Source organism: Larus michahellis, chromosome 4 (genome assembly GCF_964199755.1).
Source record: "Larus michahellis chromosome 4, bLarMic1.1, whole genome shotgun sequence".
NCBI lineage: Eukaryota > Metazoa > Chordata > Aves > Charadriiformes > Laridae > Larus > Larus michahellis.
The window spans coordinates 14,493,990-14,519,894 of record NC_133899.1 but is presented as its reverse complement, the minus strand read 5'-3'; the positions used below and the strand labels follow the sequence as shown (position 1 = coordinate 14,519,894).

Genomic DNA, 25,905 nt, shown 5'->3' with positions numbered 1-25,905 from the left:
TATTCTGTGCCATCTTGTTTTAGAAGTATGCCTGCCTGCAAAAGCAGGGAGAGATTGGAAGAAGGGAGTAAACACAGCAGTAACTAAAAAGTCAGAAGATCAGAGGTGTCAGCGCCTGTTTACAGAATCTGAATACCCACATAGTTGGAGGAACCTAGTGGGAAATAAACACTCTTGGCCATAACTGTTATTTTTGTGTTCCCCTGTCATTTTTAGGCCAAAGATAAGCCTGAGGAGAGCGGTGCAAAACCTAAGCATGTGCTTAGTAACAGAGGAACCCAAACTGAAAGCAAGAAGCCTCTGGAAGGTATGTATCACTCCAGGCATGCTACAAGCTTCGACTCTAGAATGTGCAGCAGACAAACTGGAAATTAATAGCCTGCTATTTCTCACTACCTGAATTACTCAAATGTAACCGAGTAACTTTGTCCACCGGTACTGGGAAAATAATTGTTCTTACCTCCTCCCCAAGATGATCTGTCCCCCGGATCAAACCCCACAAAACGCTAGAAGATCAAGAAACTAAAAGAAGCACCTTTATTTGGCTGCACAGGTTTTTTGCTTTGGAATTATAGTGAGATGAAGTAAGAGAGCAGTACTTGTTCAGAGACACCATGAAGGTAGTGGCAGTATCGCATAGCGAACCTAATAAATTCTTTCCCCTTAACATATCTGAAGCCCTCCCCCCTCCCCTCTCTGAAAAAGGAACATGTTGACATTGGGAATATCTTTTTTTTCATCAACAAGTTTCATTGCCATGTCAGGGCTAGATTCCTATTTAGGACCCATCTGTCAGGGCATTGCCCTGTTGCATCCATTATTTATGCCCGAGGAGTTGCAACAGGGGTGAACGTGATGTTGAGCGGGCCCTGTCGTGCTGTCGTCTTCACAAATTGTTAGTGAATTGTCTATGGGAGATCCCCTTTTTAGCTTCATCATTTAGGAAGTGACAAAAATAAAGCAGATGGTCACAATTCTGACTCAAAACCTATGCAAGGTTGTGAGCTAACCTTGATTGCCAGCTCCCTGTGTATGCTGAATCCTGAAAGAAATTACCCTAGAAATTTCCACTGTTGATATTCACAATCATTGTCATGAGAAGGTGCTGAAGAACCTTCTTGTGCTTGGTGGAAAATGCAAAAGGCTCTGTCTCAAGCCCCAGCGTCCCTTGGAGTCTTGCTCAGTGCGCCTCTGCCCTTCTGATCGGGTAGAGGGAGTTTTGGGTTCAGGAGGGTCCTGGGTAGGTCTGTGGTTACACTGAACTACCTGTTACACTTGCTCGCAGAGCGATTTCAGATTTTAGATGCACTGAGCTTGAGCCTTGCCGGTCATTTTGTTTGCTTTATGGAAATCCAAGTTCAATCTGTAACACTGCTGTAAAGCCAGCAGAGCTGTTAAACCTCTGATTAACCCATGAGTATTAATAATGGTTGTCTCAAGGCTGCTGGTGTAAGGATTTCAAACCTTTTAGGGGGTTTCTTGCTACCTTTTCAGATGTATGTAACTGCATAGGTTGTTTTGAATGGTGTGTTCCTTTATTCCCTCTATGTTTTGCTGTCACTTTTGTCAAGGATATATTATTAATGGCTTATTTTATTCAGAGACAAAAAGTGGGAAAAAGCTGGATGAAAACAAGGGAGCACGTGAGAAGGTGAACACTTCTAGTGCTGTAGCCCACAAAGCTGACTCCAAGCCCCAAGTTAAAGAGAGGACAGCGCAGCAGCAAGCAGTAGAAGGTGCTGGCAAAACACACAGCTCTAAGAGCTGTCAACAGCCAAAGGACGTTGGTGTCAAAACTCTGAATCAACACAACGGTCTTCCCTTCGTAAATCAAGATCATGTAGGCAACCAAAATGTTCCCGCTAAAGCACACGATATGGACAGAGCCCCGCGCCTGGATGAGTGCCACGGGCAGCTTGCTCACCAGAAACTCAGAGAGAATGAAAACAAACCTCCATTGTCGAGTGCGGCATCCCGGGAAGCTGTACCCTCCACATCCCGGGCTATATCTGACACAGGGTGTGAGGTGACACGTACCAGGTAATGGCCTTGTTGGTAGCTTTCTGTGTGATCTGAAACCATTTCATGTGTTAGAAGTAAAAAAAGGAAAGCCAGGTCATTAAAGGAGGCAGCTCGTGCTGAGGCATGATCCAGGGGAAAAACAGCCATGCTCGGTTTTTTTTATCCATGGTAGGTTAGGAGTGGTGAGACCTTACAAACGGTTAAGGCAAAAACCTCAAAGCAGCAAGGGCCCTGTGTAAATGTGTGTGAAGCCAAGGAGTCAGAGAGCTAGATCTAGGGGAGACTTTTTTTATGTGTTTGGGGCTCCTGTGTATTAGAGTTAAAAGGTGACCACCTTAGCTCAAGTAGGACATTCATAAACCACTCACTCCTTTCCAATTCTTCTCTTTCTATAACTGTGGGGATGAAAGGAATTTGAGATATTTACTAGTATATGACAAAATCAAATAATTTGGTTTGTTTGCTGTTCTCAGTGGGTTTGTCGTTTGGTTTTTTTATGCCTTGGTTACCTAAAGAAAGATATAATCAGATTGTTCCTTTATAAATCTCTATTAGCCTAATCTTTTCCTCATATCAGTGTTTTGTAATATGTCTTTCATAATCCATTTCTTTTTGAATTATTTATTTAGGATTTGATTTTAATTCCATTTATTTAAATTAAAAAAAAAAATGCACACAACAAAAACCTACAACCAAAAAGCCCCAACCAACCAAACCTCAACAGAGGGAAATTCTGTGGCAGATTTTAACTGCTGTGCCTTCTTTGTCTGGGCTAGTGGATATAAAGTTGTTTATGTGTGTATGTATGGGTGATAGACAGCCTCACGTATACATACACACATATATGTGTGTGTGTTACTTGGTGTGTGGAATTCCCCCACTGTTTGTGTGTACAAATTGGTGTCTGAAGCCCAGACAAGAACATGACACTACTGTTGTGTATGTGGACTTTCATTTGAAAACTTGTGTATATTGTGAATGTACGGTGGATGCTTTAATCTTCCTGTGCAATGGGTAAGTGCCTACTGGGATTACAGAACTCTTTAAAAAAAAATAATAAAAAAAAGTGAATGAAGAATAAATTACCAAAATGAATGAAAGTTGTCGTGATGTCAGCACATAGGCTTCACGAGGGAAAGGGCTCATTGTGAAGACTAGCACTCTGGGATATTTTTCTCCTAAGAGGCTGAGTGTAAGGATGTGGCAGGAGAAAGTAGAAGCTTTCACTACTGTGACCTCTTTTCAAATGTTCAGGAACAACTTTGTGTACAGCTTATAGACCTTGCTACCTCCAAACTAGTTGCTGTAACAACACTAAAACCAGAGGGGCCTCCCTGTGTTTTCCCTGTGGGTTTTAGGCTCTGGCTGGTGAGCAGCCATAGGCTCTGTGCTTCAACAGCCAGAGCAGGTCCGGCCCTGCTGCCCACCGGAGCACTGCCTCTGCCTGTGCTGTCCTTTGAGGGTGGCTCAAGGTTTTCGTGAAGCCATGGAGGAACAGTTGCCGTTACCCCTTGGCGGTCAGTGCTGGTTGATTGTGATGTGCCAGGCGGTGAACTCGGAGATAAACATCAGGTTCTGAAGCAGCTGATTGGTTTGGACAGGGGGGTGTCTGAGGCCCAAAGACTTTGGTTTGGGGAGGAGGGAGGCTGACGGATAACTGGAAGGCAGAACCTGGAGTGAACCCTGGGGGGAAGCTGCAGCCTTCCTGCACTGGGTACCCGGTATGCTTTTGTGTGTGAAGTCGCGTGAGGGTGGTAAATGCCTCTCTAAAATGAACACAATTTTTAATGAAGTCTGTAAGCCCATGCAGAAGTGTCAAAAGAACATTGTGTTCCTCTGCTTGGAGAAATGCCCAAGAGTCCTGCCGAGTTCAGGCTTGTCTAGATAGCAGTGGAAGTGTTTGCTCAGAGCTGTGTTCAGCTGCTCTGATAGCTCGCTCCGGTGCAGCTTTGATTCATAGCACAACGCGAGGGTGCTAAAGGTGCTGAAAATGTGAAACTTCAGACTCTTGTTATGCAAAAGCAGAAACATTTCCTTTTGTAATAAGGCCGATCCACTGAAAGAGGCAATAAATTCTGCGAAAACGAGGTACGTTCTCTCCTAGACATCAGAAATTTTCTTTACTTGCTGTTGTATAAAATCTACTTTACAACTTGACAAGTTTGAATTCAGCCTCACTGAAATCAGGCTGTGTGCTCATCACAGTTGGAGCAGTAACAGTAGACTCAAAAATTGTCACACGAATGTCTTTGATGGATTTTAGGAGCATAGAGAATTGGGTTTAACCCGTATTCTTTTTAGGCAACATAAGAGGAAAAAAAAAATTGTTAAACTTTTCCAGTAGCTAGAATGCCAAGAATATAGCATTGATGGAGTGAGAGAGTTTAGGAAAGTTACATTTTTAACAGAAAGGTGTGGGAAGAATGCTGTCCCATCAGAAGACACAAACACAGATGTTTGAGTATGCAAGTCAGCCAGCTGGAAGAGGACTGGGATGGATGGAAACCTTTGGATTTGTAGAGCTGTATGAGCAGTCAGTCATTTAGATAATCGGTCTCTAATTTGTGAAGGCAGTCAGTACCCCCCCTCTGCCCAGGTGATGGTATGTTGTTAGACCAACCGTAATAGTTGCAAAAAGTAAGTTAGTCTTCAAATGTGGGATTAACATTTTGCAGTGAACACTTTGTGTTCAGCAGAAGGCAGGCATATACAGAGATGAGGATACAGAAAAAACATCAGCACGCTTTTTGGTGCTCTTCCGTTAGGGTTGTGAGTATTTCCTGAGGGGATTGATGTGGTTAGATTTCTTCAATACTGTAGAAAGCTGTGATTTCAGAAGCTTATAGATTTTTCTTCCCCCCCAAAGTTACAAAAGCAAGGCTAGTTGTCTGCATAAAATGTCAACTGTTTGCTCTGCAGGATATCCATCAATGTACATATGACTGAAATGAAAGAAAAGATTGAGATGACCAAGGAAGGAAACTTAAATGATCGCAGAGGTAAAAGTTCCAAAGTAAAATCCCCATCCTCCACAGCAGCAGAAGCAGAAGGAGTCGAACAGCCGCCTGACAAATTAAAACTTCAACAGAGTCCTAAAAACATCAGCACTGAGCCAAATCAAGAAGTGAAACGGGACAATAAGCAAAATGAACTTGCACCTCAAACAGGGAAGCAACAGCCATTACTGAGCAAACCCAAGTCAGGCAAAAAAGCTGAAGAGAAATCAGAATTAAAATGCAAGCCCATAACCTCACAGAATACCTCTACAAAGGAGCCTACGAAAGATCTGGGAGTAGAAGTGAAAATCCATCAAGAAACTGCAAAAGCAGAAGAATCCCTGACGGATACCAGTTCTGAGAGGAGAGAATCTGAGTCTGCGTCTTCAGGGGGAAGTGAAAAAGGTGCCCGTCAGTGTACAGGAATGGCACCAGAGGAGAATAAGTCATTGGAAGCTAGCAAAGAGCTTCCCACACAGGATGAAATGATCATTGGTAAGTTGCTCACAGTTACTCTTGGAAACTTCTACATTGAGATTTTTGTGCTACCTGTGTGTGTTATATACAATATACACAATATATGTACAATATATGCAATAGTAATTGGACCAGTGCTCAGTCTTACAGTTCAAGAGCATTTGCCTAAATGCCATGGGTACCTTTGACTATGTAAATAACAAGTCAATTAACATTTGTACAAATTATTTTAATAGTAATTTTCCTTTTAAAGTGTGTTTTGGGGAAAAAAGTTCCTTTAAAATACAATTGGGTGAAGTAAATGTGTGATCAGAAGTATGAGTAATTTTGAAAAAATTAGTTTTTTTTTTTTTAGATTAAGCATTTATTCTTTAAGAGAGTATGCAAACTAGGTATGCTTTAGCAGCTATGGACTGGAGGTTCAGAGAGCAGCAAAATCTTGCAGGAAGAGTATCTTGCTGTGGTCTTTGTGTTATTTGCCATCGATCTCTTCTTGGTTACTGTGTTGAATGGTTGATCACATTGTTTCAGGGAGTCATCTCTCCTGTCAGCACAGGTGTGTGTATGTCCCAGAACATACATACATGGGTAGATGTCCTGACCTGGATCTGGCTTTCTCAGCAGTGGCTGGAGATGGGTTGAATACATGCTAAATTGCAGCCTAAGATATCTGGAGATTCATTGTAAAATTGCTTTGAATGGGGGACACCAAAAGTGGGTTTATGGAAGCTTTATCCCAGAAAAACTTGGATGTTAAGTGTATCATGGTTAACTGATTTAGCTTCCCAGGAACTGATTAAACTTGCTACTTGTAATGTTAATGTTTGCAGCTTTAACTTGGACATTGTCTGCAAAAGTCTCACTGCTAGGAGAAACTTCCTGATCTTACCAATAGCTGTCACCGTTTATCAGTGCTGTGTATTTGAGGTGGTCTTTCCAGCTGCCATATAATGATTAAAAGAGGATCAAGTGTAACCTTTTTAAACTTGCAGATGATTTTTTTTTTTTAAGGTGACCTCTTCTGTTAATGCATAAACTAAGATGTTGATCTTCTAAAGGTGTCCAGTGGGTTTACTGTGTTAAAAAAACGGGGCTGAGATTCAGGAGGTGGGATCCTGTTCTCCATTCTGGGCATTTATTCCTCATCTGTAAAATGGTGTTAGCAGTAAAAGTCCCTCACTTGAAGTAACAGAGATTTTGGATATTTTCAGCACCTCCCTTCTTACGGCTAGCTGCAAATGCAGTGGTTATTTTACTTGCATGCCACTCTAAAAATAGCGAAGGAATTGCATGCTTAATGTTATCCAGATACTTCAGTGCTTGTCTGAATTCCAGTAGAAGGAAAAATGATGGTGTGGTAGAGGAACGCGAAGCAAAGAGAAAAGACGGGAGAGAGGGCAGTGCACTTCATACTACAGTTCTGGTTTGGGTGTTTGCATGAGCAGCTTGTGGGCAGCAGCGGGATGTGGCTTGTGGGGGTGTTTGTGTTGTCCCCAGTGTTTCTCCCCTAGTGCCCCACCACCAGAGGGGCACTGAGGGCTGCGGTGAGGCAGGAGCTGTGTGTGTGCGCGTTTGTGGTCCCCACTGCCTCAGCAATGCCTGTCTGAGGAACTGGTTTCATCCCTTGAGGAACAGCAATGCTGAAGCTGGGGAGAGCTCAAGAGTATGATTTTGTGGATACTGGGAGCATGGAAGGCAGCTGAGACTTCTCGTTACACTTAGCAAACACAACCAGGTGATGTGCATGTCCCATGGACTGAAATCAGTATTGTGAGGGAGGTGAAATGTGTGCAGGAGCATCTCAATGACCGGCTTGTCTCCTGTTTAGATGACAGCCCTTCTCCTCCGGCTCCTTTCGAACACCGCATAGTGAGTGTCAAGCAAACCGAGGTGACAACGTGCTACTCGGTGTGTCATCACGAAGTACTGGGGGGGTAAGTATTCCCTGTCCCTAGTGCCGTACTGCTGGTGGTGGCTAAGGCACGGAGAAATGCAGTTAGCTGGAGAGCTAGAGCTATCTTCTTCAGACAGCCCCAAGGTGTCTGTGGGTGAGGCACATACAAGCCCACTGCAGCCAGAGTCAGCAGGTTCATCTCTGAGGCCTTTTGGGCTATCACTGTTGCCTGGGCTCTTTGTATGAACTTTCTGTTGATTTTTGGGGTGTGTGGCAGGGATGTCCCTTAGGTGACTGGTTTCTGCCACAGTTCCATTTTCAGATGCTGGACTGTGATCTTGGATGACTGTGTTTTGCATTTGTTATAATAATCCTGGCCATAGCTGGTCTTATGAGGAAAACCTGTAACCTTCAGGCAGACAGATCCAGAGCATCTGAAGTCAGCAAAACCCATTAGGTCAGGCAGTTTGCAAAATCTCTTTTCTGTGCTGACCTGCACGTTAAAGAAAACCAAGGGAGAAGTTATAATTATTTTGACCTTACGTTTAGTTTTCACTCATAGGAAGTCTGCAGCTGCTTCAGCCTTTGTATTCTCATATCCTTACTTATCTGACAAGAAGGTTTGATTTACGGGTTGATCCAAGTACAAATATGGCTTAATAAGTATAAGCCTGATGATGCAATAGCAGAGAAGATGGTGTTTAGAAATCATCCCAAGGGGCATTAACGTATCTGGGTGACATGGGGGAGAATTTACAACATCCAAGAAATGCAGTCTGTGGAGTGGCTACAATTACTGGTCTTATAGTCATTTAAAAAGTTATGAGATCAGGACAGAAATATCCTTGTTAATATACCCACTAACGCATCACTGAAGGACAGCAAGCGGGTACAGTTACAGAACCAAAAAAGAATATCATCAGGTCATCATACCGCAGTGAAATGTAGTAATATGACGGGGGCATAATATTTTAATGTAAGCATTGAACAACTGGCTGGAAAGATAAAACTAATCCTTCGTAAGCCGAGAGAAAGAGGAGATTCATGCTGCTGGGCACCTCATTCTGTTCACTTTGTACTGTGCTATTTTTAATCAATGATAAGAATAGTTGTATGAAAAGTTTCTGCAGTGAGCTGTGTTAGGTCGGTTTCCCATCTTTTGTTTGGTATCAACAGGGGACGTTTTGGGCAAGTTCACAAGTGCACGGAAATATCCACTGGTCTCAACCTGGCAGCCAAAATCATAAAAGTGAAAGGAGCAAAAGAGAGGGTAAGTATGTTTCTGTGAACCCAAGTGAGCACACTCTAAACCTGGCCTCATTGCAAGCACCTTAACACGGCTTCCCAGAATCAGGCCCTAAGAGGCAACTTGTCATTGCGTAGTATCAAATACTGTAAAATCTGTCTCAGTAACTAACAGCTTGGACTTGATATGACTGTTTGTCATCTCATGTCTTTGTGATTAAACCTTCTGTCCACATGAGACCTGGGGTGTAGCTGTTATTGGGTTTTGCAAATAATTGTATTTGAATATATTGGAATTTAAGGAGTGTATTTTGCTCATTTTTTGTTAATTTGTTATTTTTTCAGGAGGAAGTAAAAAATGAAATTAACATCATGAACCAATTAAATCATGTGAATCTGATCCAGCTTTATGATGCTTTTGAAGCCAAAAATAATATCACTTTGGTCATGGAATAGTAAGTTTAAATGGTCTCAGGAATTGTCAGATGTTTGGGTTTTCTCAGGTCACTAAATGAAATAGGAAATGAGAATTCTAAGGTGTGAAGAAGACTTGAGTGGTTTCCCAGCCTGAAAGACTTGTGCAGAATTAAATTTAGTTGTCAGCTCATGTAAAATAGCTTTCAGTTTGAGAAGTTTCATTTGGTAGACTTTATAGGTTGAGGACTTACTTTCTCTAGACTAATAAGATGCGCGAATAATAGATACTTTGGTGCTCCCTGCAGGTTCTCCAGGTCCCCGTTGAATCACCAGGGGGTGTGTGTGTTTGTGTGGGTTGGGTTTGGCACATATCCCCCCCAAATGTTAGTGACAACTTTTCCAGTTTTGAATTTAGATTGATACTTAATTTCACACTCAGAAATGTCTCTAGAAGTCATTGAGACTACTGGTATGCTTTTTATTGGATGTGTTGTTAGGATCCTTGCTACGTTAGAGACTGCAAGTTCCCGACCTGGAAATACATTGGGCTGATGAGGAATTTTAGGGTTTTTAACACTTTTCTATATCAAAATTTTAGTCTTGATGGTGGTGAATTATTTGACCGGATCACAGATGAAAACTACAATTTAACTGAGTTGGATGCAATCCTGTTTACCAAACAGATTTGTGAAGGAGTTCACTACTTGCACCAGCATTATATTCTCCATTTAGATCTGAAGGTCAGTAGCTCATACTCTCCGCTCTTTAGCGATCCTGTGGTTTGGACCACCACAGAGTCTCTAATTACAAGAGTCATTTCTCATTTAATGGATTTATGTCATAAAGGAATAGACTTAATTCAATAGCCACAATGAATGGAGCTCTAGAGATTCATTACTTTTTGGTCAATGTCGATTTGGTAGCTTGCTTAGAATTGTGAAATGAACAGGGTTCTGTGCTTTTGCTTCTCTTAAATCAGAAGCTTTTCATTCTGTGTGGAATTTAACAATGCCCTTTTGTCATTAATAAAAAACCACACCCAAACCCCTCTTTGGCTAGAAATGCCTGCAGTCTTTCCTCCACAACCCCCTACCCTCCTCGTAACTGTGTTCAAATACCTATTCAGTCTTCTTATTGTTTGTACTTTTTTCTGCCTGGAACTGAACTGCAGTGAAATGACCATGCTTTCCTAATGGCCCCTTAGTAATGGATCTTTTTCAACAGAAAAAGCAACTGATATTTTTTTCTACTTGTTTATACGATGTCTTACACAAATGATGTTAGACCTGGTTGGCCTGTTCTACAGGCCAACAGTTCTACATTTATAACCAATTTGGACACCATCGTCCCCCCTGTCCCCACCTTGAAAAAACTCTCATTGAAAAACAAATTTTTGCCTTCATGGGCAAACCAAAGGATGCATTTGATATGTTTCTTGTGGCTTTTTCTGGAGTTACTTTTATACTTATGGAGTAAATCCAGTGGGTAGGCCTCAACCATCGGACTGACCCTACTGTTTTATACAGGGGGGCCTTTCGATTGCGAAATCTATTGTCATCTGTGGTGAAATATAGGAATATTGTTATATAGGAACAGAAGTTAAACTTCTTTATGGTAGATCCAAACCCAAACCTTTCACTAATTTAGCATGCCGGTTAAATTCTTCTTTCACATGATAGGAATAGAAGGAAAAGTATTATACAAAAAGCTATGATTAAAATCTCAGAGACTTTGATATTGTTTTGCTAGATCTCTCTCTCTCTCAAACAGTCATACATTTAACTCAAAATACCCTCTTCTTTCTTTGTAGCCTGAAAACATACTATGTGTAAATCACACAGGAAACCAGATTAAAATTATTGACTTTGGATTAGCAAGGAGGTAAGAAAGTTCAGATATGAATTTATTTAAAAAAATAAAACCAAAATAAACCCAAAACCCTCTGACACATTTTTGGTAGTGTGATGAGCGAGGGAAACAAGCAGTCGACTCAATATGAGTGATAAAGCAAGCTTCAGCTTTATTGCAGCTTCATCAGACTTTTATACTCTTATACTTAAATATGCCTATTTGTCTTACAGCTATTGGCTGTGCACTAAAGATTACATTATTCATACTCCTCCTACATGCAGTTTCTTGGGTCCAGGTTTGTTCCTGTTCTCTCACAGTCTACTTTCTCAAAGTTGTTTATCTGACTTAAGGAAGGTCAGCACGGCCTTCAGCATCTTTCTTATCAGCGTGACTCGGAATTCTCCATGCAGGCAGGCATAGCTTACTTCTGACAGTCCTGCATGGTGCTGTGCCCATTCTCATATAGCCATTCCTCAACATGGTAGGTCTTGGGGTTTTTTAATGTATTTTGATAGCTCTAAAGTAACTCTGCAATGTGAATGAGCCGAGCAGTATGCCGCTGCGAGCATGCGTTTTCTGCTGTGTGCATTAATTATCTAATTACATTTTCCAAATAACGTTTCTGTTGGATAAAGCTATACTGCTGCTCTAATTATCTCAAAATTATTCCCCGTGTAGAGCTTTTACTCTAGGGACTCTATGAAGGCTCTCAGAGCCTTCTTGACTGCTGGGTTTTGTTATGCAGGTTCAAATTGTGGAAATTAGCTGCTCAACTCTTTATGGAGATTGAAGGAGGGGAGGGGAAACAAAACATGTTTGAGCCATCCCATGTGAAACAGGAAACCCTCAGAGAAATATGGACTTTTCTCCATTCTTCTGCATTGCTGTCACGAGAGTGTTACAGGAAAGCTGTGGGAGCATGAGTCAATGCCCCTGAAATTAAAAGGAACGACTGCTGTTAGCATAACAGTAAAACACCAACATTTCTCTATTTCTTTTCTAAACCCTTTGAGGCTTTTTTTTTTTTTAAGTCAAAATCTGGTACATTGCTGCATGGATGTACCTATATGTGTGTATGTATCTGTCCAAGGACTTTTTTCTTTTACAAGTATTTTATGAAAATAGAAATGAATACATTGAGGTTTGTTGTTGGTTTGTTGGTGGGTGTTTTTTTTGTGGTTTTGGGTGGTTTTTTTTGAATTGGGAAGGTAAAGAAGCAATCTTCTACTAAAGCAGTTTTGAAAACAAGATATTCCAGAAAATAGCGAAAAAGCAACGCTCTAATGGTTTGCTCTGTCTGTTCGCAGATGTAACTCCAGCTGCCATCAGTGACTATTTCTAGTTCAGTTTCATAACCGTTCCCTTTTAAGCAATAAAACAGCAGAACCATTTTCTCCCTATATGGATCACTGTTTAACTTCTTACAAGCCCAAATAATCCTCTTGAGAGTCCCACCTTGGCAGTTATATTGTGCTCCTATCTGTTACACAGACCTTTGCCCTGAGCTGTAGCTGGGTACATCCCACTAAGCAAATGCTCTCCAAACCTGTTTTGATGGAAGCTGCTTTATTTGTTTGATGTTGGATAACGTCTGCTGGAAAGCATCCTGTGGAGCCTGGCAGGGAGCAGAGCTGCTGTCGCTCTTGGGGGGAGGCCTTTGCAGGTTTTATTGCCCTTGGTCTTCCTTCTGGTTTTGCTCCAGGAAAGGTTTAACTGATGGTGTATTCACCTGAAGTCCCAGCAAAATTCACCAATTCATTTTTTTGAAAACCTTAATACTGTCCTGATTGCCTGGTGAGTCTCCTATGCTTGCTCTGCCGTGCTCGCATGGCAAAAAGCCATGCCTTGATTTTAACAAATGTGAGTTGTGTTCCCCAGCCTGCTCTCAGCAGTGATGTGTCTCTCTTTCCGGTAAAGGTACAAACCTCGTGAGAAACTGAAGGTTAATTTTGGAACTCCAGAGTTCCTGGCTCCTGAAGTGGTGAACTACGACTTTGTTTCCTTCCCAACAGACATGTGGAGTGTAGGCGTCATCACGTATATGTTGTGAGTAACCCTGCGAGGGGTCATGGCAGTGGCACCAAAGGCTCTGCAGGGACACGCCAGTGGAGGGCATCTGCAGAGCAGGAATGCAGCAACCACTGAGCCCATCTGGTGTGACTCCTCCCAGTTCATTCTGTTAAAAAACCCAGCCTTTAATGCAAAGGCACCTCGCTGTGTGTACAGTCTCTAAAAAAACCAAATAATCCTTTTGATAACTATGTAAATGTTCTCTCTTGCCATCTTAATTAGCAAGGTAAAATGGATCAGGTCTTTTTTTTTTTTTACTTGTAAAGTTGCCCAAAGCATGTCAGAATTTTCATTTTGATTGCGTTTGAGGACTTGAATTATTTTTCAAATTTGCAATCTGATCATTTTAGCAGCTTGGACTTGGTGTGCGTCTGCACAGAGGAATTAATGTCTGCACTGAGGCCGTGGGTCTAAAAAATGTCATGTCACAAATGGGGCTCAACCTTTTTTCTGATGTCTGGATGGTGGCCATGGACAGCTTCTCTGTCCAAAGTCTCTGCCTTCTGGTGAGCTGACTTTGCATCCCAGAATCTTTCACAGATGCTTCTGGTTTAAATTTATATGTTAGCTGAAACCCAACTGAATGCAGTAATAAACGACTGAAGCAATAAATCTGGGCTTAGAGACTAATTGAAAAAAGTATGCCATTGTTCAGAATTCAGTTTAACTCAAGCCAAATACGGATGCGGGCCTTGATTTAGGAAAGCTCTTGAGTCCCCCTAGCTTTCCTAGCTGGGAAAGCACTGAAGTATGTACCTACGTCCACAGGGAGTTGGTCTCCTTGGGGATCTATTAGCAGTGCTCCCTGGCGAAGCCGAGTGAACCGCTCGAGAGTAACGCTAACGCTACAACGCTGTATTGCTCACGCTCTTGGCTTAGTTTGGCGGGGGTTAAGAAGTGGAACCCCCCCATAGCTGAGAGTCTTTCTCCATAAGCTAACAACAATTATAAAGCAGAGGATCCGTAGAAAGATAAACGCATCTTGTATATAATAACTACTCCTCTCCCTCCCTTTCTTTCTTTTTTTAAGGCTTAGTGGCCTGTCCCCATTCCTGGGAGAAACGGATGCAGAGACAATGAATTATGTGGTCAATTGCAACTGGGATTTTGATGCAGAAGCATTTGAACAGCTATCAGAGGAAGCTAAAGACTTCATTTCCAGATTACTTGTGAAGGAGAAAAGGTACCTCTTTGTCTGATCGTGAGGACAGTAGCACCTAATAACATTAAGTTCCTCCTAGCCAATGACAAGAATTTACTACGGGACGTTTTTGTAAGCTGTATCTGTGCTTGCTGGGCAGTTCCTCAGTGATTCAGAAGCCCCTATTTAAAAGGCAAATGTCTGTCTACCTTGACTGAAGAAAGTTGGTTTTCTCAGTAGCATCAATACAGGCAGAACAGAGGGTTTGCTGTGTAGGAATCTGTCTTTAGTATTCCTTCTCTGAGCAAAAGCAATTTCTGTTGTTACTTTGGATGCTCACAAGCCCTGGCACAAATTGCAAAAATGTCTCTTGAATGCCATGGAGGATAAATGGAAGCTGCAGCTGTGAAAATGTGCATTGTTCTCCTCTAAAGTGGTCTACATGCATTTGGTAGATATTAGGGAGTATTTGGGACTTAACTCTGCGTGTGGCTTCTCGGTCTTGGCTCCACTGAAATGACAAGTGATTGCACATAGGAAACACAGGAGAGAATGAAGATGATGTAGATGTCAGACCCCGGATATGGGGCTGGGTGAGGGAGTAGAGAAATTTTTCTCTTGCTGAGCAGTGATACAAAACTAACCAAAACAGGAAATGATGCATACAGTAAACCAGATTGTGTGTTCGAGGGGAATTCAAAGGAGTGCTTAGAATATTAACAGCTTCCAGATCATTACCTAAATTAAACAAATCAGTTCTAGTACTAATTACATTTTGAACAATAAGTCATATGAAAAGCTAAGAATAAACTGAACTTTAGCGTATTACCAGCAGGAAACAACAAAGAGGTTTTTTTCTCAGACTGTGGTGATGATATGCTGTGAGACTGCAAACTTTTCTTTGGAGTCTTCCATTTTTCTGTGCAATGGGAATAGATATTCCAGAGGGACACTATGCAAAGTCTGGTTAGAAGCTGTGAATGAAAAGACTGTGCAAGAGTATTGTCAGTGGGATGCGAAGAGCAACAATTAATTGGGCCAGTTGTTGACGAGGTATATGGGACAGCCTCCGCTCTCCTGCAGACGCGGCGCCTTTGCCACGCTGGGACAGCAGGTCTGGCCTTGTGCAAGACCTGTACCTGCCTCCCCTGACTACTGAAACGAGGTGCGAGCAGGCAGAAGTCGTCTTTTCATCATCTTCTTGTTGACAGCTCAGACAAAGCTCAGGAGTTAGACATAGGCTTTTGTTTTGGAAAAAAAAAAAAAGGCAAATAAAACTTTTTTTCTCAACACCTCTCCCCCAAGATTTCCTCTATTACCATATATTTCTCAAAGTTCTTTGGATAGGCCTTCACACTTGGGCCCGTTATTCAATGTCAGAATATAATGCGTGCTTAGCTTGATCCAAGTTTAGGGTAAGTAAACAACCGTGCTTTTTAAATATGAGGCACAGAATAAGTCTGCACTGTCAGGACAGGCATAACACTACAAACGTTGTGTTTCTATACGCACTGATTCTCTTAGCAAAGTTCTGCATTCACATAACAGAGTGATACATAAACTGACGAACCTGTACAGCTGCTGCTTCAAAGAAAAAAAACACACCCCAGCCCAAACCCTAACAAGGCAAAAAAATACATCAACCCACTGCAGGCCCAGCAGCAGCTTTTCACACCTCTCACCCCCTACGCTGGAGAGTGCAGGGTGTCATTAGAGTCCTATCCACTGGGATGAACAGCATCTCAGGAGGCATCTCTGCTCGCTTGTGTTTGTTCATTTAAAGCAGTTTCTTTATCAATAATATTGAGGAGCACAGGGCACTGAGAAAATGGCAACGGGGGTACCTGGATTTACATGAAAGACTTCCTCTCCCGCAGCTGCCGGATGAGTGCAACACAGTGCCTGAAGCACGAGTGGTTGGACAATCTGCCTGCCAAAGCCAAGAAGTCCAAGCTCCGTCTGAAGTCCCAGTTGTTGCTGCAGAGTTACCTGGCTCAAAGAAAATGGAAGGTAAATAGATAAAGCCTGGCCAGTCTACTTCCAGAGGGAAATCAGCTCGACACAGGCAGAGCCATTCCTGCCTTTTTTTGTATGATGGCTCACTTCTGCCCACAGGCTTCTTTCGTGTAAATATGAGTTTGGGAAGTCTATTTTCAGTTGTAAATTAAGATTGGTTTTTTTTTTCCTCCTGCAGAATGATACTGCTTCTATTTTTAGCAAGTTTGGTTTCAATTTTTACTCCTTCTGATTGGTGTTTAGAAGTTTTACATTTTTTTTCTCTCTCTAAGCTCTGAGGCTTCAGATGCTGCTTAGCTGATATTAAATGTTCTTTCACTTCATATTGGAGAGATTTTTTTTCCATTGACAGCAGTTGAATTATTCTGTTGCCGCTATGGAGTAGGGTTACAACATAAGGCAGCTTTGTGCCTCCTGTTGCAGAGAGTAGAAGTGTGGGGGAGAGAAAAAATTAGGCTCCAACCCATCCACAGAGCCCTTCAGGACCTTTCTGATAACCCCATGCTCCTTCAGAACTAAATTTTGGATGCAAAAGTGATAGATAAGACTGTCTGTTGAAGCCTGTATTGGATTATAGATAATTGATCCTGGAAGGTGGACGCAGTGATCTTGTTACAAATAAGCATGTGGAAATCCAAGGAAAACTCAAGTGAGGACCATTTCCTTTCCTTTTGTTACTGGAGTTGTAATTCCTTGCCAAGGAGTGAAACCAGAGGCTTACACTTTTTCCACTCCTGCACTCCAGCTGTTTGGTCAGAATTCTGCACTTACATTTTAAAAAATACATAATCTAAAGATGTGTCACTGTACAATTTGTAATAACGCTGCAGAAGTTGACAGCAGTCAACCGGAGCAGTGGTCTGTTCTGCAGTAATCAGTAGTTCCCCGATGCAAAGCTGTTCTGTGCTGCCATCCACACCAGGTGTGGGTCACTAGAGGTAAGTGGATTTACCAAGAAGAAAACCTCATGCCAGCCACAGAAAAGGTCCTTTACCTCAGTTGGCTCACGCTTGGACTGTTCTGTTTTGTTCACAGAAACATTTTTATGTGGTGGCTGCTGCTAACAGGCTGAAGAGATTTCAGAGTATGTCTGTGAAGCTTGCGTAAGCTTGTATGAAGCATCTGCCCCTCTTGGAGACGGACATGAAGCCATGGAAGAAAGACTGAGTACCTTCAATAATTTCTACCCCCTTATTTTATAACATCTAAGGTTTTGGGTCTGTCCTCCTCAAATATTATGTGAGTTAGTGCTAAGGTTCCAGAATTGCCTCAAGGCAGAGGCACTGAAATAATTTCTGAAAGCAGAAGCTACCTTGTTTGTTTGTTTTACCAGTTTTCAGTTGTTGTACATAGTGATGGAAAAACAAAGCTGTTACTGGAGCTGACTTCTCGCTGAAGGCTTTGATTCTGCAGAGTACTGGTGGTGTGTTTACAACAGAAAACATCTTCTCAGTTTTCTGGTTTCTCACACTGAGCATGGAATCTCTCAAGACTTTCTTCATGACTGATGTATGTCATCAGTTTTAGAGCACTGCCACAACAATGGCACAGTTTTTCCCTCAGGTGTTTGTTACTTAGAACAAAAGATACCGGAGATCCTTTTCGTCTATAATTTTTCCAAAAAGATCAATTTTTTCCCCCGAACATGATGATGATTCAGTGCAACTACTCGCAGTTGAATGGCTTTAGTTTGTTGGGTTTTTTTTATTCTCCTCTCTCCTTTAAAAAAGTCACGGCGTAGTTAGGAAATATGAAGAATCCTGGTTTGAGGCAACTTAAGTCCATTGGTCCATTGCTGCTTTTTCTTATGGTAAGTTGAATTGAGCTGAATTGATTGAACTTTTGGAAGGAGATAGGTGAAACTGCCACAAATAAAAATCGCCTAATGACCATTGAGTCTATGCAAAAAGATCTCGTGTTGTCCAGAAAGAAATTTACAGGCACTGTTTTATATGTATTTGAAGGTTTTAAGTGCTTCTCCTTGGCTGTGACTGCAGCCCTTAATTTTTTAAGTTCTAGTTTGAGGATTTTTTCTCCTCTCTGATCATCTTGATGAAGTCTGAGAAACTGATATGGTGTGATATGCAAAATAGGTTTTATTGCTGTTCAGTGGCAGGGAAATGGTGTATTGCCAGAATCTCCCTATAGCCCAGCCAGAATGTTGAAGTCCTCTTTTCCTCCACTTTGCTCTTGAACATTAAATGTTTTCTTCACGATACTAACTTATTTTGAATTTTAAACTTTTTCCTGATGTATAAAGAATTGGAGCCACTTACAATCTCTCAGCTAAAAGTATAACATCATTTATTAAACCTGTGGTTTCCTTCATTCCTGTTCTAGATTCTGCAAAACTCATTGTGAGCTGGATGGGCTCCTATGAAAAAAAGAAACTAATACTACTAAAACTAGCTTTCAGCAAAGACATCAAACCACTGTAAAGCTCCCTTTAACTTCATGGACTTTCATGTCCCGTGAATTAGCAAAAGTGTTGGTTGCTAATAAAGAGGTTTGTAAGACTGGCTTACCCTTGTCTAGTTATCTTTTCCACTGTAGTGCTTCTCACTTTGCATAGTCCTGAATTCTGGACTTCTACAGCGTTTCCAGAATTGAGACAGTTATTAAAATCAAGTGAAATAATCTTGACAATGTACACCTTCTGTGAAGGCCCACTTCTGTTCATGTTTTCCTTCCACAGAGGTTCTGCATGCTAAATGTGATTGTATGAATTGGTCTGTATATTTGTGAATTAATACTAATAAATTCCATTAAAGTGGAACAAGCCTATTCCTCAATTTTTGTTTAAAACCCCCACCAAACAAACCTGAAAGCATCTCTGAATAGGTCTTAACAACAGAATGCTAATGTACGAGGCAATATATTCTCTCCCGAGCACCTTCTGCTACATACTAGATTAAACTTCAAACTGCAGACATTTTGTTACGGCTCTTACTCAATGTGCATTAATTACCCAGTATTTTATCTGCACATCAGGTATTTGTTTGGTGTCCATTCCCTGATAGTTAATGTTACATTTCAGAACTCGTATTAGCTCTTGCTAATTAAAGTTGGCTTCAAGTGATTTCCTTTTTTCGTGCACTGGGAGGAGGAGAAGTGAAAGGAAAATGGCCAGTAAGTTTTCATTTTCCAGTTACTGCGTGCTGCTTCCTCTATTTTTTGAAGAGGCTAACACAAATGCTGGGCAGAAGACTGGGATTGGTTTGATTAGAGTTACACCAGCCCCGTACTGCTAAAAGTTGTGATTTTCCTTCAAAAAATAGTTAACACAAATTGTAGTTTGAGTAGCTGGGATGGAAGCGTAGCACTGGAGAAGCTGCCACTGAGAAGTAGAGGGCAGGGCACTCTGTCCTCTCTACTAAGTTTATGACTGCAGGATGCAAAAAACATGTATTGCTCAGACAAGATCCTTGTCCCCTCGATCTCTTCCTTCTTAAAGCACAGACATCTCCTCTGTGTCTTTTATTTTATGCTCTAAGGGTTTTATATACGACAAGTACAAAGAACCCAGTGTCATAATACAAAGCTTTTCCTTCCAGTATCTTTATTGTTTCTTGGAATATCTGGGACCCCTTACAGGGTCATAAAACCCCACAGGTCATAAAAATAAGTCAGATCTGGTGACTAAACAATATTTCTTCAACAGTAAAAAATAAAATTAAAAATAAAATACTGGTTTTAATTCCTCTGCTGGTTTTGCAGTTCACTTTTTTCACTGACTACTTCTATCCAGGGGGCCAAGGACATACAACTTATTTACACTTAGCACAGCATTAGACTGTTACCTGCTTCTTGCAGCAGGAGAACGAAGCTATTCTACCGCCTAATGCCACAGCTGCTCAGGTACCAGCCTGGCAAGTAGTCAGGCTTCTTGTAAAATCGCCTCAATTCTGGGGTCATTTACTAAAAATAACTTTCTTAAATATTTAAAAAATAGCTAATAAAATTAGCTTGCTACCAGGCAGCCATCACTCATATGCTGCTGGAACTCTTGTTAAAGCAGAGGGAGAGTTAAAATTATGAGCAAGCAGCAGTGGTATTACTAGGTGGCACTGCAGAGACAGTGCCCCTACTTGTCTCTTGTGCCTTAGCAGCATTTTCCAGGATTTTCTTTTTCCATTCTTCATAGTCTTGCTTCGTTTCAGTCTTAGGCCGTTTACATGGCATCTCCTCATCATCTTCAGAACCTACGAGAAAAGAAGAAAGTCCGTGACAGGCAATCATGGGCAGTATGTTGCTGGGAATAACCATGGCAGTGAGCAAATGTACAGACACAAGCACGGGGTCTGTCACAGCGTTACCCAATCCTGTGGTTTGCTGCTCCCCTCCCCTGCTGCAACAGCCACCTTTTCACCTCTGTGTCTGAATGCAAGAGTTGTCCTTAATTCTACTAGGACTACTCAGTGCAAACACCATTGTCCTTCTCCTAGGTTCTCCTTGTCCTTTCATTAGCGAGTGGTTTGCAGAATGGAGGTGGCTGCTGCCAACTGAATGTTATGGCATATTACGCAACTAAAATATTAAGCAGCCCTAAAGCTCAGAACTGCCCCGGTGAGGTGATTTTAAGTTCACAGCTAAACACAACTTACCATCTTCCCTCTCACAGTACTCCAGGTTGGTCTGCAAGCTTTCAGGTGTCTCCGCAGCCAGTGGAACATCTTCTTCTAAAAAAATAAGTAAGGTGCTTTATTTCTGAATGGTGTTTGGGCCCAAAAGAGTGCTGTTCTACATGCCATTCTTTGACAGCAACGCCACCTTCCAAAAGTCTTGTCTCCCAGTCGGAGCAGTTCCCTGGTCCAGCCTGGTGGCCAAGCTGTACATGCAGAGGTGCCAGCACACTTCAAGGGTTGCACAGACTGGTTGGCCGCTTTAACTAGCGCTGCTGCTGCATTTGTAATCACAATGATCCACCATGTTTGTACCCTCAAAACGTACCTCTACCCTTCTTGATTACTCAGGCAGGATTCTCAGTTATTTCTTCCCCTCCTATCCCATTTCCACACTTTGTATTATGGGGCTGGGGGGGCTGTCCAGACGCACGCTCTTCCCTGAACTGATACAGAAATTCCTAGCTGCCTTTAGCTGCTTTAGTGATGGGGTAAGGTTTTTGGGTTTTTTATAGGGTACTGCACTAGGGGAAGGTCCAAGCCTTGGGAGAGAGCAGCAGCTTTTGGTTTGGATTCAGGTAGCACATTCCAGAAACCTTCAAGATACAGAGTGTGAAGACAGGGTGAAGCAGGGGTACTGTCAGTGGGAGAGTCAGAATGAAAGCCTAGAAAAGGAAATAAGAGATAAGTAGGAAGGAGCAGAGATACAAGGACAGGAAGATGTCTGTTGTATTTCAATCTTCCTTCTCCACAAAAACGAATGGAGAGGGCAGCAGGTACAAGACCAGGCGAGGAAGATTCCTCATGTTTGTCTGCTGCATGTGGAGGGATGGTGTCAGGTAATGGCTGAATTACTACCAGAAGAGCAAGGCTTCAGCTTGTTAATCCTGCAGTGGGGGAAAGGAAAACACAGGAGTGAGTCAGTCAAAGCAACAGAGGTAGCAGATGTTTATGTTAATTTCTGTGTCATGTTGCCATGTTAACGGAATGCAGAAAGCAAGCAAGAAGGAGGAATCCAAGATAGGTCAGGTAGTATGGGAGAAGCAGGGAATAAATTGCAGCAGCAGAGAATGTAAGGAACAGCGAGCATTTGAGAAGAGAGAAAAATACTTATTTTTGGCCTTGCCACATGCTAAGCTGCTTTGACTTCCCCAGAAGCAACTACTGTGACTCGGAACTGGGGTATGGAAAACATGCTGGAATGGATGGGCAGGTTTGGCTGAAAGGGAGCATCTGAAAGTGATCAGAATGAAATCACCAGTGGAAAACGATGGGGCACTGTGAGGCCAGGCGATGGGTACCCTGTTGTACAGAGGTAAAGCCAAAAAATTTACCTCTGAGTTGCTGGCTTATCTTCTCCAGCTGATTGCACAGACGGTCAAATATTGCTTTTTTCACCCCAGATGTAGCCAACATTTTAGTTTTGTCCAGTTTTAGCTTCAAACACCTACAAGAGAAAGTCGTCTCTACACAAAGCGATACTCAAGCAACTATCACTCAGGTGAGGTGACATTTACTATACTCTCACTACCTGTGAGAATGAGGAAGGTAGACCTGAGTTTTCAACCTATCTAATCCTTGTCTCACTCAGAAACCAACTTAAAAATAGACCCCTACACTACTCAGTCAATATGGATCAGAAATTAAGACCCAGGGTTAGCTCAAGTTACATGAGGAAATTCTATTAGGAAAAGGTACTTTACAGATTCTGAAGTAACCAGGATAAAATCCTCCTACTGCAAAAAGCTGAATGGGACCCCCTGTGTCAAGAGAACATTTGTCAGGAGCTATGTGACTACACAGCACCTGAATCACTTAATAAGCTTGGTACAAGGCATAATACTGACAGAGCAGATATCTGCATGTAAGCAAATTCTTACAAAGGGCTGGCTGAGTCAGGTGCTTCTGGCCCCCATCTTCCACGGTGATGCAGGCTTACAGCTACTGGATCCATCTCCCAAAGGTTTTTTCTCCTTCAGAATGGCTGCTGTTTGGTGCTCAGAAGTAAGCCAGCAGCCATTCTTCCACCTTGAGCAGTATCTCACCAAAAGCCACTTTTTGCTTTGTGCCCAGCTCAAATCTATCCTGACAAGGGAAAAAAAATCCCACTAAATCTGAAAACGTTACTCTGGAATTATGTTATGCTGATTAGTCTGAGAGGAAGGAGGGTGAAGTGCAAAACACTAACAGAAGTTCTTCAGCCACTGCCATGGATATGTCCTAATGGAATTACCCGCAGCATCTACTTACACGCCAGGGGAGACAAATTTCATTTATTGTAGGATAAGTAACTCAAGATCCTTTCCTGTGTATTTGATGTAACACTTCTGCTTTCACCTAAAGGTAAATGCAGTATAGGTTGGAGACTTCACTGTAGGAAAGGCCTGGTTTGCTACAGCTGTCTCCATTTCCAGAAGTAGTGCGGCAGGATGCGCTAAGCAAGACCATTCAGACCATTCAGACATGCTGAATGAATCAGCCGCTTACACTCTAAGCACTGTTTCTGTTTGATGTCTCACTAGGCATTTAAGCCCATAAAAGATCCCTCAAGCTATACTCACCTGCACGCAGTGAATAGTGCAGCTGTTATGAACAGTGGTTTTGAGAAATCAAGGTCCATTTGCTGTGCTTCAGAGAGGCTGGATTCATACCTAAAGGACAACAATAAGAGATAATTGTATAGCGCATTTGCCTCAAATGAAGCTGTTGAAATGAATTTGTCACATGGTACTCAGCGGTTGAACAGGTCTCCTCTTGGACCACTTGGTCCTTTGCAACCCAGTCAAGCAGAAACAGCTGCTACTGGCTGAGAAGAGCAGGAGAGACTAGGGGAAGGAAGGGAATTAGGATCATCTCCTCTTTTTGAATTAAAGATATTTTAAATTGGGGATCTGGATCTAGGCACGTCAGTAAAATCTATTTCTTGTGCTTCCCATCCACTTTTCTCTCTATATTACATCTAAAAGTTAAAATGAGGTGCTTTGCATAAATCCATCCTGTAATAGTGGGCAGAATTACAGTTCCTTTGATTCCTCTAATATGTATATTACACAGATGGAGCCTTAAATATACAAAGTGACATGATGGTTGTGCAGCACTAAAGAAATTATTTTTTTCTTGTCCACCCATCCCCAAGTTATTTTTTTTTTAGTTTGTAGCATTGACAAGCTTACAGAGCCTTTGTTCACTGACCTGCAACTCAGCATATTCTAAATCCCTAACAGCATTTAAACATATGCTATCAGAGTGACTGGGACTCGGACAATGACTTACTGAGATGCCCAGACTGTCTTTTTGACACATATTCTAAAAAGTGGCCTACATAAATCGCTGGAGTGTCAGAGCTCAGAACTCACCTCACCACTCCAGTCAGTGGGAGATACCTGGCCCTTCAAACCACCAAGCTCTTTATACATCTAACAAACAACGAATCTTACTAGTGGTTACCAGTGTGTGCTCACAAGAGCCTCCTCACCTCTGTAGTATTTTTGAAGCGGTGCTCACTGCCTCTGTGCAGCAGAATTGCACAGCCAAGTCTCGCATTCCCAGTCTGGGGTTGACCTCTAGCAAACACTCCAAAGACTTCATGGAGCTCTGGTAGGTCGTCTTGTTCAAACCGGAGAGTTTAACAAAATAGCTCTTTCAAGAAGACGAAGACAAACACCAAGAATTAGCAAGATTCCTTCACGACATCTTATTCAGGCAACCAAAACAGACCAGGGAGAAACTACACAACGTCATAAAATAAAGTTCAATTGCTATATTAAACAAATTTGTGCAACGGATGATGAAAATTTTGACTGCACGCAGAAAGATTAACCGCCTAGGAATGCCACATCTTTTAATGCAGTGTTATTTTTAGACCATTTCACTGGAAGTGAGGTTTGTCTTTTCCACCTAATATGACATGGCCCTTTTATCACAAGGTGGTTAAAAAGAAAGGTAACTAAGATCTGGGCAACTTGAAGAGCTGAGCAATAGTTTCACGCTACTCCTCATGGGGTCAGGTCCAATTAAATTCTTCTCTGTCTGTGAATCGACAATCAAGAACATCTTGTCCGTGCCCACGACAGGGGGGTTGGAACTAGATGATCTTTAAGGCCCTTCCAACCCAAACCATTCTACGATTCTATGATTATTTTGGCAGCTCAGTGCCGTTTACCCAGCAGGTCTGCAGATGGAGGTTTACAGGCACCACTACAGAGAGGGATTCCTTGGAGCCACTGCTTCCCATCCTCAGGGGAAGGGACAGATCTTAAATTTAACATCCTAACTGGTAATTTATTTATTACTGGAAGAGCTGAAATTATAACAAAGCAAGCTCCGCTTGTGAAATGCCTTCGACACTGATCTCAATTTGCCCTGTTTCAAACTCTGAGCAGCGAAAGCTCTAACTCTGTGTTCAGCAGCACACCGGGGCTGGGCTAACGGCAGTTATTGCTATCCCTTTCCCGCTCCCAACACGCTCTACACAGAACAAGGATTTTAGTGGACTTATGGAGCCCGCACCGGCCAGACCAGTCATACGCTGCATCTTACTTTGTCAACCGGTTGTTTCATGAAACCAGCCGCCAGGTCCAGGCACATCACGGCGCTGCTTGTCGCTGTCATCTGAGCCATCAGCCCCGTGCATTTCACCTGGGACAGCCGCAGGTACTCTTCAGCTTTTCTGCAAAACACCCCGCACACCAAGCCCTCGTTAACAAAACCGCAGTTAGAAGAGAGTGGGCAGGAACCCGCCCGGCCCACCGGCCCGGCCGCGCCGCCGGCTGAGGGGGAGAGGGAGCCGCCAGGCCCGTCCGTGCCCCAGGGAGGGGCCCGCTCTCCCGGCCGGGAGCGGGAGCTGCCGGGCCGTAACTGGGACGGCCGCACGTCCCGCGGGCCCTTCTGTAAGCGCGGGGACGGCACCCACCCCCTCAGATACACCCCCCCGTCCCCCGATAACGGCCGTCGCCGCTCCCGCGGCTCTCCCGGGGCCGAGCCGCCCGGGGGGGTGCTGCTCTGCGGTACCTGACGACAGCGGGCTCGGCGAGGCCCAGCCGGGCGGCCAGGCGCCGCACCGCGCCGCGCTCCATGTCGCCACCCGCCCGCCCGCCGTGCCCACCGTGCCCGCCGCCCGCTCCGGCCGCCGACTGGCCGGCTCCGCCGCCAATC

At 42.8% G+C, this 25,905-nt stretch overlaps 2 protein-coding genes across 6 annotated transcripts in view; one reads left to right on the top strand and one right to left on the bottom strand.

The window, feature by feature from the left end:
• MYLK3 (myosin light chain kinase 3) overlaps positions 1 to 19,532 on the top strand; it is a 61,617-nt gene extending 42,085 nt beyond the window's left edge. For all 5 annotated transcript variants that reach the window (XM_074583043.1, XM_074583044.1, XM_074583042.1 and 2 more), the window contains 12 exons: positions 217 to 307; positions 1,602 to 2,040; positions 4,942 to 5,513; positions 7,324 to 7,429; positions 8,566 to 8,659; positions 8,980 to 9,089; positions 9,650 to 9,791; positions 10,862 to 10,932; positions 12,820 to 12,948; positions 14,003 to 14,155; positions 15,991 to 16,123; positions 17,165 to 19,532. In XM_074583043.1, the coding sequence (XP_074439144.1) occupies positions 217 to 307; positions 1,602 to 2,040; positions 4,942 to 5,513; positions 7,324 to 7,429; positions 8,566 to 8,659; positions 8,980 to 9,089; positions 9,650 to 9,791; positions 10,862 to 10,932; positions 12,820 to 12,948; positions 14,003 to 14,155; positions 15,991 to 16,123; positions 17,165 to 17,236 (2,112 nt within the window). In that variant the 3' untranslated portion in view covers positions 17,237 to 19,532. The remainder of the gene's footprint in view (positions 1 to 216; positions 308 to 1,601; positions 2,041 to 4,941; positions 5,514 to 7,323; positions 7,430 to 8,565; positions 8,660 to 8,979; positions 9,090 to 9,649; positions 9,792 to 10,861; positions 10,933 to 12,819; positions 12,949 to 14,002; positions 14,156 to 15,990; positions 16,124 to 17,164) is intronic.
• Positions 19,533 to 19,660: 128 nt separating this feature from the next.
• ORC6 (origin recognition complex subunit 6) lies at positions 19,661 to 25,874 on the bottom strand. Its single transcript, XM_074583051.1, has 7 exons — positions 25,762 to 25,874; positions 25,291 to 25,420; positions 24,227 to 24,390; positions 23,313 to 23,402; positions 22,086 to 22,198; positions 20,734 to 20,808; positions 19,661 to 20,331 (listed from the first exon to the last, which is right to left on the bottom strand). Exons 1-7 carry the CDS (start codon positions 25,824 to 25,826, stop codon positions 20,162 to 20,164), a joined length of 807 nt encoding a protein of 268 aa, XP_074439152.1. The 5' UTR covers positions 25,827 to 25,874; the 3' UTR covers positions 19,661 to 20,161.
• Between the last annotated feature and the right edge of the window lie 31 nt (positions 25,875 to 25,905).

Excerpts from the sequence above, each read along its gene's own strand:
- ORC6 (XM_074583051.1), bottom strand. The coding sequence starts at position 25,826 with ATGGAGCGCGGCGCGGTGCGGCGCCTGGCCGCCCGGCTGGGCCTCGCC. Across the intron at positions 25,421-25,761 it reads GCCGAGCCCGCTGTCGTCAG|AAAAGCTGAAGAGTACCTGC; the intron begins GTACCGCAGAGC and ends GGTGTTTTGCAG. Across the intron at positions 24,391-25,290 it reads TGAAACAACCGGTTGACAAA|AGCTATTTTGTTAAACTCTC; the intron begins GTAAGATGCAGC and ends TCTTCTTGAAAG.